Source organism: Epinephelus moara, chromosome 7, assembly GCF_006386435.1.
Source record: "Epinephelus moara isolate mb chromosome 7, YSFRI_EMoa_1.0, whole genome shotgun sequence".
In the NCBI taxonomy this organism is placed as follows: Eukaryota; Metazoa; Chordata; class Actinopteri; order Perciformes; family Serranidae; genus Epinephelus; species Epinephelus moara.
Genome location: NC_065512.1, coordinates 7,922,836 through 7,935,223, shown reverse-complemented (window position 1 = coordinate 7,935,223; position 12,388 = coordinate 7,922,836). Strand labels below are relative to the sequence as shown.

Here is a 12,388-nt window from a genome sequence, read left to right as displayed (position 1 = left end):
TTACCACATGGATAATTGATATCAGTTGAAAATAAAGGGCAAATTGCACTCGACTGCAAAACTTTATGGCCATGTTTTTGCCGTATATCATTAGTGCAATATTTTGTGTGAATCGGATCGTAAGATGGCGCAGATAGTGGTTGCAAGTGATGCAAAATTCATGCTGGTATTAGCGGCTGCAGTCCAATCTTCATCAGAGTCTAAGGGTCAGATTTATTCAGAATATAGTTTCATATTTTCTTTAAGTACTTGTTCTCAGCCTGGAGGAGCGTCAGCATTGTCCTTCAAGTTGAGCTCAGGAATATACTGACATATTTTAAATAGACGAGATATCATGTTGGATTCTGGTTATTGTGAGACACACTGAAGGTTAAATGTTGCTTGTGGTGTTTCTGTAGTTTGAGGCAAAGTACGAACTGTTATTGGCGTCTTGTTTGAATAATGTTGCCCCAGCTTGCTGATTAAACAGTGACGGTGTTGGCATCAGGGTGTCCACCAGCCACTGTGGAGAATTTCTACCATTTCAGGGTTAAATTTTAAGGATTGAACCAGTACAGTGTGTCTGAAGTGTATTTATCAGTGAAATGTGAGGTTGTGTGCTGATAAGTAGTGCCAGTAACAGGAATGACTTTAAGGACGGGTTTAAATTTGTCTTAAAACAACACTAATATGCCACATGCATCTGGTTATTGCTCCTCCTCTTCATATTAGCTGTGAAGAAATCCCAAAATCATCAGTTCTCACAGTATGGACCTGCTTGATTTAAAATGGTGTTTTCAAAGCTGCAGTTTTGTTCCAGTTGATACCAGCAGTCATTTAACTAATTTAAACATGTCACATTAATCTCTGTCTTGCTTTCTTTTGACAATTTGGCACGTCTTGTGTTTGATAATCTGCAGCACCTTCAGGTGATTTGGCACTGACAGGTGAGGCTGTTACGAACGACAGATGGAACTAATTCAAATCTGCCCATTGAAAGCAGATCCCCCGGGATGAAGAGGTTATTACACACCCGCCGCACTAAAATTAATGAACTTTCCTTTGCTCAATGAATCGCATTGTGCAGGGAATGACTGGAGAATAAAGTGCATAAAAATCACATGAGGTCTAAGGACTGCATTTACAGAATAATAATATTGTGTAATAAAGGCCACATGTCTGCGTTTGTGCACTTAAATCTAAATTTAATGCTTTTCTACAACCTCTGCTGTTCATTTCATGTAGCGTAGCGTTCACAAAGCAGGATCAGTCAGCACAGTTACTCTTCTATTACCTTGGCTACAGTCTCAGTGGCTGTTTATCTCCCTCCAGAATCTCAAGGATTTCATGTTTCTTAAATTCAGAGACTCAACAAGTGATGGGAGGCCAACGTCAGCAGGAGTGTGACTCATACCGTGCCATTTCTGCTTTATTTACAGGAAGTAATTGCTTGTTGAGTCTGTGTTTTTAATGGCCTCTGATTCCAGCATCTGTGCACAGTGTATGGGAAACTGGCTGGAGAGGGAACAACGTGTCTTCCAGTTCAGTAACAAATAGAGTTAACCAGGAATTTGCGTTTTCCCAGTTTCATCTGAAGCAGAATTTACGTGAAAGTGGATCAAATTATGGCTTTAGTCTCGTCACAGAGACTGTTTATTCAACGAGGGAGGAAAAGTCATCACTAGCAACCACTGAAACACTGGTAAATACTGGGTGTACGTGTGTGTAAGTGTGTCAGTCCTACAGTAGTTGCCCTCTAATTTAAAGTGAAGCTGTCCGACCTTTAACATAAAGCTGATGTTGAATCCAGAGTGGCATAGGTTTAATATTTAAACTATTTCTTCTTCTATAAAAAGAAATATTCTAACCTGCATTGCGTATGAAACCACATACTATGCTGTACATACCCAATATGTGTATTGTCATTCAGCATACTTTTATGTACATAAACAGTAGTGTGTGTCTTTTCGGACGCACTGAGCTGTAATTACCACGCCACTTCTTGAGAGCCTCTTTGCCATTTGGAGACTCATAACCATGGCAACCTGCGCCAGCCTCATCTGTACCATCATCTGCAGCATGATGAACCCTCTGGAGCTTTTATTTTTCATAACGTCTGTTGGAGAAAGTTATTTCAGCTGTTGGAAATGCTAACCACAGGCTAACTTGTTGTGTAACATCTTGTCACAGGCATCTTAGCTACATGCTGATAAGCTGATGTGTAGCAGGAATAATGTTTATGTGTGTACCAAATGTCGTGGCACACCATCCAAATAGTCTCTGAGATATCTCAATCTGGATCAAAGGGTTGGAGTGACCGACCAATGTCCCTGGAGCCACGCCGCTTGCATGGCTAACAAAAAGCCCAAACAATGATGTTCCATAACAAAGCTTAATCATGTAATAAGTCATCCATCTGTCATGGTTTCCCAACCACAATACTTCATATGGTGTTTTCTAAATTGTACATCAGGCAGCAGACTCATGACCAAAGTAATTCATCACTTATTGATGTTACAGAACTGCCATGGTCACTGCTGCTGTTGGTAATGTTTTCATCACTACTGCATTGCATTGTGGGATATTTATGCCAGCACAGTGTCCAATGTTGGCACACTGTAATGTTTATTTGGAAACATTATGTAATTCACATTCTTGTGGTTTCATACTAAGGCTTCAGATATACGAAAACTCATACACACTATTTTAACTTACTAAATAGCATGTTAGTATGGGTAGAAGTCATCTGGTAACTGTGGATTATTGATATCTGTCAAATAATTTCAAGCAGGAGTCGGACATCAATAACAAAATGTAATTTGAAGGGGCGTCGGTGGCTTAGTGGTAGAGCAGGCGCCACATGTACAAGGCTGTTGCCGCAGCGGCCCAGGTTCGACTCCAGCCTGTGGCCCTTTGCTGCATGTCACTCCCCCTCTCTCTCCCCCCTTCACGCTCATCTGTCCTATCGATTAAAGGCTTAAAATGCCCGAAAAAATATCTTTTAAAAAAAAATGTAATTTGAGAAATTATTCCATCTCGTAAGGGGCTCATTGCATGGGTTAAGTTTACTCTCAAAAAAAAAATATAAGATGCAAATCTCCTTCAAAAACAATCGAAGGCACACTGTAGGGTTTGTGCAAAAAATGCCTGTATTTTACGTGGCAATATAGATTAAAAAAAAGACGAAGGTCTGACTCAGAGGTCTTCATCTGGGTCAATGTCTGCTGTAGCTACAAACCTTTTTCACTATAGTCAACTAAATGTTGATTAGTGCTTTTATAGAGAAGTTATAAATATGTATAGATGATTAAAATAAAACACAAAGTGAAACAGCATAATGCACATAAATATAATTAAGCAGGAATCTAAACTATTTCAAGCACCTTGTAAGCTCATATGTCGCAAAGTGCTTCACAGTAAAAGACAAGAGCAAGACATAAAATACAGTTACCCACAAAATATGAGAAATTATAGTCATTGAAATATGTTACGATGAAAAATTCTGTCACATTATTTTGGCACATTTATTTTTCTAAATGAAAAGGAAACCACACTTTATTTTTTTTTAATGTATTCTAAAGAAGTGGGAAACACAGAAATCTAATAAATGAATATAACATGGAAATAAAGTTAAAACTGGAGCTGATTCATGTCCAAAATCAGAGTTTGTGGTCAGTCTGTGTGATCAGCAGTGATCTAAATGTATTTTTAACTGATGAAATAATGAAAGTGTGCAGTGAATTTTAGCCTCTTATTCAAAAAAAGTTAGCTCTTGTCCTTGTTTCATTATTACGGCATTTTCAAAACTCACAAAGCATCAAAATGGCTTTTGGTTTCCTCTAGAACAAATTGTGTGTGTGTGCTCCAGCGTTCAGCTCAATGTATTTAGCTGAAAATCCCTTTACTAAGCAGAACTGAACCTGGGTGTTCCGAGCAAAGGAAATAAATGTTCTTCGTCTCCCCAGCTCAGCCTCAAAGCCAGTTTTCATCAATACTTCCTGCAGAGGCGTCATTTTGGACCTCTGCGTCAAGAATCTGTAATCAGAGCTTACAGTCAGAAGTAAAGCAGCACTTGTTTCGAGCCTCCGTCCTGCAGAAATAATCGAATCTTCACTCAAGTAATCAAGGAGTCATCATCAAAGTGACCGACAGAAAAATGATCAGTTGTACTCGAGATGAATCGAGAAAGAGATGGGTTTCACTGGCGTTCTGCAGATGTGTGTCATCAAAGAGCCACAGGACCTCCTCAGTCTGTGATTCTTGTATCGGCTGCTTGTTAGCAGAGGTCGTGTGAAGAAATAGAGCTGTGTGATGCTGTGGATTTGCTCACAGGCGGCTGTTTGGAGCCCATTGATTGTTCCTGTGCGCGGTGCAGGGGAGTCACAGTGTGTTTTGGGCTACAGGAAGATGCATTAGAAGAGATTACTGCTCTGTTTTTAGCAGCTGGGTGAGGCGGCGGTTAGCGTCCAACACCAGCCTCAAGTAATTAAAAAAGGAAACACACTCTGCTCTTTCTCACCTTGTAATGCCAGAGTGCAGACAAAAGAAATTTGCCCCAGTTGTTCATGTGTTTAGTATTGTTAAAGTAGCGTCCTCTGCGGCTGCTACTAACCATTATTTTTAGTTTAACAATCGTTGCCTAGTCAAATATCAAAGAATAGTGAAAAACGCCACGATTTTCTAAAGCTCAAGGTGACAAATGTCTTGATTTGTTCAAGTCTGAAACCCAAAATATTCAGTGCATAATAATAAAACAGAAAAGTAACAAATCTGCACACTGGAGTCACTTTAGCCAGAGAATAGTCTGAGTTTCTGCTAGAAAAAAAATGACATAAGAATCTGTATGACTTTAAGAATAAAAGGCAAGAAGGAAACGATTATTCACCTTGTTCCTACCTTTGTCGTCCCTGCAGCGCTGTTTGAGCAAAGCACTGTTGTTGCTGAATACCTTGCTGACACCATCTTGTCTCTGAGTGCCTCACAGCCAGACCAGCTGTCTGTAGTGCTGTAGGGAAGGTGAACCAGTGTTGCCGCACCTACATCAGCAACCTGTGCCAACAGTGTCACAGCACTGAATCTAACTTGTCTAAGCAGTATGACAGTGTGTGTAATATTGTGTTTGTCATGCCGTGTGCGATTGACTGCCGAGCCTAAGCAGGCAACAGGAAGGACATTGAATTTCAGAGACGAGAGCACTCTCTCAAGCCCCCTATATACAGCCTGTCCAAGGCGGGAATGTTGCATCATTATTCTGCCTCGCTATTTCGTAAAACCATAGACTGTATAATAAAGATGGATAACATGACTCCACTCCAACATGGCTCCCATAGGTGTATAATAATAACTAAATACTGGACCCCAAGATGGCAGCTATTCATTCCAATGGAGTTGCTTACCTGGCACATACAGCAAAGAAGGTTTCTAGCTTTCAGGTGTACTTTCATGGTATGCGGCCCACTGAATATGTGCAGTAGTGTTTCTCCCACTGGCCCTGCCCACAAGTTCCTGCTTGGCTCCCAGACTTTACATTGTGACGACATCCCAGATTTTTTTAAATCACTTTTTCGGCTCAAGGAAAGTTTTACAGATACAAAACCTGTGGAATATAAAGAGTCATAATTGACCTTGTTTGCAGTCAGAACTATCTAGTAGCTGGTTCCCGCCAAAGTTTTCCTCAGGATAGATGGCGCTCAGAGTCTCGCAGTTTTATCTGATGAAGCGAATCATTAGAGGTCTTTGGACGGAAACGTTCTCAACCTACTCTCAAACTTTAAATCGGTAAGAAGCCCGGCTCGCTGGTCTGGAGCCGGGTTTGGAAAGTGAGATGCCTTGTGGGCCACATTTGGTAAGCACAACTGGTGCTGTGGGATGAACCGAACTGTTTCACAGACGTCTCTTTCACGTTGGTGGTCTACGGGGAAAAATGCTTTTTGGACTGCAGGGATTTTAGGCCACTGGAAAAAATCGGATGCAAGGCTTAGCTGCATCCCTGGGGGCCTGACCATTCCCCAAAAGTGAAGCCCAAACATCTCCACCGCCCCCTGGTGGCTGGCTGCAGGATAAGTCTCAACCCCGCCCCCTCTGTGTAAGCGAATAGGACATGGGCCAAACTAAAATATCAAAATACACGTCAAAGATGGTCTCTGTTCACGTGTTCTTGTTTCTGGAAAGTTTGGCTTTGATTAAGTTATTTGATGCTATAAAAAGCAGGTTTGACATTCGTAATGACAGCTGTGTGTGCCAGTTGGTGGCGCCGATCATGATTGGTTCAACAGATGTATGGGTAAGAACTCAATACCACAGAGATTGCTACTGCTCAGACTCTGGCCCCAGATTACGTCACCATTGCATGATGGCGGCGGCTTTGTCCGGGATATTTTGGCTTCATTTCTGTACAGTTGGAGGAAGTGGAGACGTAATGTCCATCTCTATGTACAGTCACTGCGTAAAATGTACAAGCATGGGTTGGTCAAAGGTCACTGTGACATCATAGTACACTTTTCTTTTTTTCTTTTTTTTTTTGCCATAACTCAGTAATTCGTACGTTAATCATGACAAAATGTCACACAGATATCTGATATGATAAAATGATGAAGTGATGACAGACCAAAAGGTCAGCTTCACTGTGACATCATAATGTTCTGCAAAAATACTTTTCTGGACATTATTCAGTGTCTTAACTCGGCAACAGAAGGGGAGACATTTGGTCAGATACAGAATACGTGACACTAATCTTGAAACTGTGGTGGCAGGGCAGATCGTCCGTGCTGCCTAGTTCATGATGTGTGTGAAGCATCCATGTTTTAAAATTTGTAGCTTCTTCACAGCAACATCCAAATGTGAGGCACTGTCTACGGTCATGGCCACACAAGTCTGTACAGACATGGATGTGAACTGCAACTCTAATGATTGGCGCAGACGTGCAACCACAAGATGACATTTCTAGTTGAATCATTTTGTGTCCTTTGTCTAGCCTCTGTGTAACTGTTAATAAAAGGGGATAGAAAAAAGTTATAGTTTATTGAAGGGTTTTTAACAGACACAGTGGCGTTCATGGTAGCTCTGTGTGTGTGTGTGCGCGCGTGTGTGTTGGAGAGATGATTATCTAGAAGCAGCATTTTACGTTAGTTTGCGGGTGTGTCTGCAGCCAGTGGTTCTGATCTGACTTACACTCACATATAAAGTATAAATAACCGAGACGTACACTTGAATGTGAGCAGCAGCTTGTTGTTGGACCATGTGATCCAGTGAGTAGGGGTCGCTCTCTTTTCTCTCACAGGCCCTCCCTCCCTCCCTCTCTCTTCCCTCCTCTCCTGCTCCGTCTGTAATCACCTATTCTTGGAGCTTTTTTCCAATTGCCTCATCGGAAAACCATGCGGAGAGGGATGGCCGATCTGCAGTGATTGAACAGTTCTGCTCGCAATTTAACTCCATCTGATAGGGGTTAGCGAGGCCTCTCTCACACAGCGTTCCTCTCCGACCGACTGTGGGAGAGAGAGGTGTGTCGGCTCAAACACAAACTCAACACTCAGACTTTTGCTTTTTCTGGTGCAGCAAAGGCAACACACACAAAAAAGACTAAAATATACAGGAAACTTCAAGGGTGGTGTTGGTTTTGTGGAGGGTTTTTAAATGAGGGATTTTCCCTTGAATGTTAGTAACATGGCATATTTAGACTTTGATCTGTTAACCTCTTCAGCTCTCAACCATAGAGCCATTTTTGCCTTTTTAAGAGGGGAGAGGGGATCTTTAGGTGGAGATAGCAGGTCAACAGTAGATACCACATAGAAGTAGTGTACATCATCTGAAAGCTTGGAAACCTGGAAATTAGTTTTTCTTGTCACAAATTTGTAATAAACATTGTTTTTGGTTAGACATTTATTTAAACTTTTAAAGTTGAGTCTATAGAGGTGTAGAACATTATGATTGAAGTATATAACAGCCATTCCCACGTTCAGTTATGCCTCATAAGATGTTACAGTATTTTTGGGTTGATACCATTAGTCTCACAGATTTGATGCCAAATTTTAACATTTTATATGACTTTATAGTTGATAAAAATTGTCAACAATGCCACATTAAGACTCCAAGACTTTGAGGAACAAAAATGAATGCTGGGAATTGGTTTCAAAAACTTCTGACATTTGGAGATTTCTGCAAGAATTGCATTCTTCTGCGGTTGGATGGTGAGCACTTCTGTTCTGGAAGCTGCTGAGAATCCTCCTTATTGTCCATATACCTACGAAAGCCATCCATCCCCTAGATGCACGAGGTCTCTAGTTTGAGGCTGTGAAGTTTCATGAGGCTGTGATTATCGTAGAGGTCACTGTGGGTCATTTTATACAGTGAGGTCAATTTCAATAAATGGTCTCACTACAATGAAATGGGTCCTATGGGGGGTAACGTCATCACAGATGAATAAAAATGGGCTCATTGAATCCACAAGAGTCTCAGCTTTCCAGACGGACTCAATTTATACAATTCCAAGACTGTTTATGGACCCCAGTAAGCAGGATTATTCAAATAGAATAAGCAACTTTTACTGCATGAAGAAAACTGCATAGTTTTTGCCCAGAACTGCATGGGACTAGCATAAAGTGGGCCTCCCTGTAAGGTGGAGACTTGTGAGCACCCATAGATTCCATTTTCATTCATATTTCCTGAGATGAGAGGTGAAAGGACCCCTGTGAAAATGGCCATGCCAGTTTTTCCTTCGCCAAACTTTAGCCTAACTTTGAAGCGTTACTTAACCACCTTCCAAACAAGCAGCCACGACATGGTTACCAATGGATGTCTTAGGTTGTCTCGTTTCATACGATACCAGAATCTTCACTCTAAACTCAGCTCACTACAGCCTCTGAAAGATTGTACTGTCGGCTGAGGACACTGGCGTCCCTTCCCTGGGGGAGTGGAAAAGGTTCACTCATCAAAACATGTAGAAAACCCTGGCAAGTTTTCAGAATTGTTTCATCGTATAAGAACTTAATCCTGTTTGTTTTGTCGTGCACTCATGAGTAAAGCCTGTCTTAATATTGTGTTCTTTAGCTTATCACAGATCTATCTGTGTCATCGTATATGTTGTCCCATCTGTGCAGACATGGGCATGTAGGTCTTAAAATGAGGTGTGGTCATGCGCATTGTTGACATATTGTTATTTTGAGGCAGCAGAAAGTGACTGCACCAATTACCTAAAAAAAAATCCTGGTCTCAAGTTAAGATGGTGCAGTATTTTCCTGCTGTTTAAAGGGTGCATTATTTAGATTGTAAGATGCGCCTACATAGGCAGGTTCACAACGTGTGTACACTCTCACCCTTTGCCCCTCACACCTCACTTTGCGCCCAGATTATGCACCATTTAACAAGCAAAAGTGGAGTTGGAGAATGCATCTATAGATCATTTAGGGCCCTCTGTATTACTGAACAATGTCTGACACCTGATTAAATGCTCCTCGTTAACTTTGAGCTTTTTATTATTTTAAAAACGTGGCTGCATTCTTCTTCTTGTTGTGATCCTCCGATATGTCTTCACATTGATCGTACAGACACTGCGGTCGGCTTGTCCTGATGGTGCAGAATTACGATTACAAGCCACTTTTATATCTGGTTTTAAAATTCACCAACACCCAGCCAAATATGATTTTAGCGTGTCCACACATGTCACTTCGTGCTTCGTGGTACGATCTGATGATGAAAGCCTCCTCCAAACGAGATGTGTAATTACAGCCATCCTGTATATCATCATGTACTTTGTGTACTGTACCATGAGGGAGAAATACCATAAAAATAACCTCAGATGCAGCTGTGGAAAACTGCTCAGGGGTCAAGTTGCCCACGAGTTTTTGGTTAAGGATCAATTTTCATGCTTGTTTCCAAAACCTCAGTCACCAGTGGGTAAACTGGAAAGTGACCCCAGTTTAGCCTCTGCCTCACCCTGCGGAGTGGAAACTGTCCGTCCTCGGGCCAACGCTTGGGAAAAGGAGCAGTTTAACCTTTTCTGACAAGAGAAGGAAATTGATTTTGTACCACTGGATGAGTGGTGGAAGAAGAACTCGGATACTTCAGTCTAAAAATTAACGTTCTCGAGGTAGTTCCAGAAGTACTGTCAGCAAAATGTACTTAAAGTATCAAAAGTAAAAGTTGTCATTGTGCAGAACAACTCCTCACAAGGTGTTAGACAAATACATATAGTATATGCTGTACTGATAATTTCTCACCCTGACTCTCCCAACAGTATTAATCATTTTATTGATTTATGTGGATCTTTTCTTTAGTTCACATTTTATTTTCTGTGTTCTCAGGATTGAGATCGAGGACTCGGAGGCTGTGGGCATCTCCAACATCATCTCCAACATGATCACCATGTTCCCTCGAAGTACTTTAACAGCACTGCCCAGCGATCTCTTCACCTCCTTCATCAACTGCCTCACGCTGCTCACCTGCTCGTTTGGACGCAGCGCAGCCCTCGAGGAGGTGGTGAGTAATAAGGAGTTCATGCCAAACCTATTTGCTGAAGGTTTCAAAGGATTAACAGTGTTCAATTTTTTTTTGGTTCTTTCTTTATTTCATTTGAATATTTTTGAGGATCTAATGGAATAAAATAATCCAATATCACAAGGGAAAAAAACACACACATCAAGAGATAATCATAATAAATATTTTCTATAGCAGAAATATGTTTTTTTCTGCTTTCCTCTTCTGTTAAATCATCTCGTGAGCTCCTTGAATTTTTTTATTCTTTATTATAATATCATTACATTTAAAGACGATGTACAGTGACTGTAGGAGTTAAAGTGATCACAAATAGCCATCTTTGATATGTGAAATCCAAATTTTAAGTCACAGTTTAGGCCAGAGTGCATCAGTGACCACTGTTCAACAATGTGAAAATGATTCTGTGTGTATGATATGAACACATATTGAATATATGACCTGAGCGATTTATGTCACTGACTTGTCACTGGGTCATTAAAGACAACAAAGCCCAGAGATTTGAGTCTCATTATGACATTTTGTTGCTGACATCCACTCGCTCTTCTTCTCTTTGCTCAGCTGGATAAGGACGACATGGTTTACATGGAGGCGTACGACAAGCTGCTGGAGTCGTGGTTGACGCTCGTCCAGGACGAGGAGCATTTTCCTCGCGGCTGCTTCGTCCAGCCAGCGATCCAGGTTTTTAACTCGTACATCCAGTGTCACTTGGCTGCTCCTGACGGCACCCGGAACCTGGTGAGACTCTGATGCAGTATTTCACTTCACATTCATGATAAAACAGTGTGTTTTACTGAGGGAAGGCAACCCTAAAGATTTGGAAGATGTGTTACAGGATAGAAATGAAGCACTCTGTTCCATTAATTTCAGCACTATAATACTAGATATACTCGTGCCATTATGTTCAAAGCCATGATTGCTCTCTATCCTCCTCACAACACGTTGACTTACTTTTCCTTTCACATTTTCTCTTTGTGATTTATAAAACCCTGACCCCACGCTCACCTTCCTCAGTCAGTGAATGGCATATCATCTCATGAAGAGGAAGAGATCAACGAGCTGCAGGAAGACGACAGAGAGCTGTTCTCCGACCAGCTGTCCAGCATCGGCGTGCTGGGACGTGTAGCGGCTGACCACTGTATCCCTCTGCTCACAAGGTAAACTAGTAAAACTTAACCAAGTACTTCATACCATCTCCTGCTGTGACCTCTCCATGAGACACCTCCAGAAGGCAGAATTTCTCTCTTGACTTTTGTTTAGTTGCATAATTATAATTTCATTGGAGATATATTGTGATCTTGGAGTTCAGGTAGCGAACACTGTGATTGTGTTTCCCATGTTAACGCCAATCTTGTGACGTCGTCCTGCAGCCTGCTAGAGGACCGGGTGACACGGCTGCACGGTCAGCTCCAGAGGACCCAGCAGCACCTCATGGCCACGTCTGACCCCGGGTCAATGGACCGCAAAGTGCTGGACGACCTCTATGAGGACATCCACTGGCTCATACTGGTGTCAGGTCAGCAGCAAGACGTGACACTCTGTGTCTTTTTATTCTTAAAAAGATATAAGATTTTGGAGTTGTCTGATCTCTTTATACATTGACTGGATCAATTTTAGTGAAAAATGATATATTTCACTACTAAGAAATACACATTTAAACTAGTTGCAGTCAAGTATAACAGGGTTCAGACATATATTTGTGAAATCACAGAGGGCACTTTGAAAAAGCTGTGTGATGTTCTTCTACACTAGAATATGGCTTTTTTTAATAGTGTTCACAAATTACTTTTCCAGTGCAGTTTATTCCAATTAAGTGACGTTATTTGTGAACAAGACAAATGAGCAGAACTCCACCCGGCTGTGTGGGTTTGTGTTAATGAAATATTGTCTGAATCAGCATCATTAAAGGCGTGCACAGCAG

General features: G+C 41.4%; 1 protein-coding gene across 2 annotated transcripts in view; it reads left to right on the top strand.

Moving 5' to 3' along the window:
* The window catches only part of xpo4 (exportin 4), a 230,709-nt gene that overhangs the window by 54,133 nt on the left and 164,188 nt on the right, over positions 1 to 12,388 (top strand). For both annotated transcript variants that reach the window (XM_050049190.1, XM_050049189.1), the window contains exons 9-12: positions 10,278 to 10,452; positions 11,029 to 11,205; positions 11,482 to 11,624; positions 11,838 to 11,983. In XM_050049190.1, the coding sequence (XP_049905147.1) occupies positions 10,278 to 10,452; positions 11,029 to 11,205; positions 11,482 to 11,624; positions 11,838 to 11,983 (641 nt within the window). The remainder of the gene's footprint in view (positions 1 to 10,277; positions 10,453 to 11,028; positions 11,206 to 11,481; positions 11,625 to 11,837; positions 11,984 to 12,388) is intronic.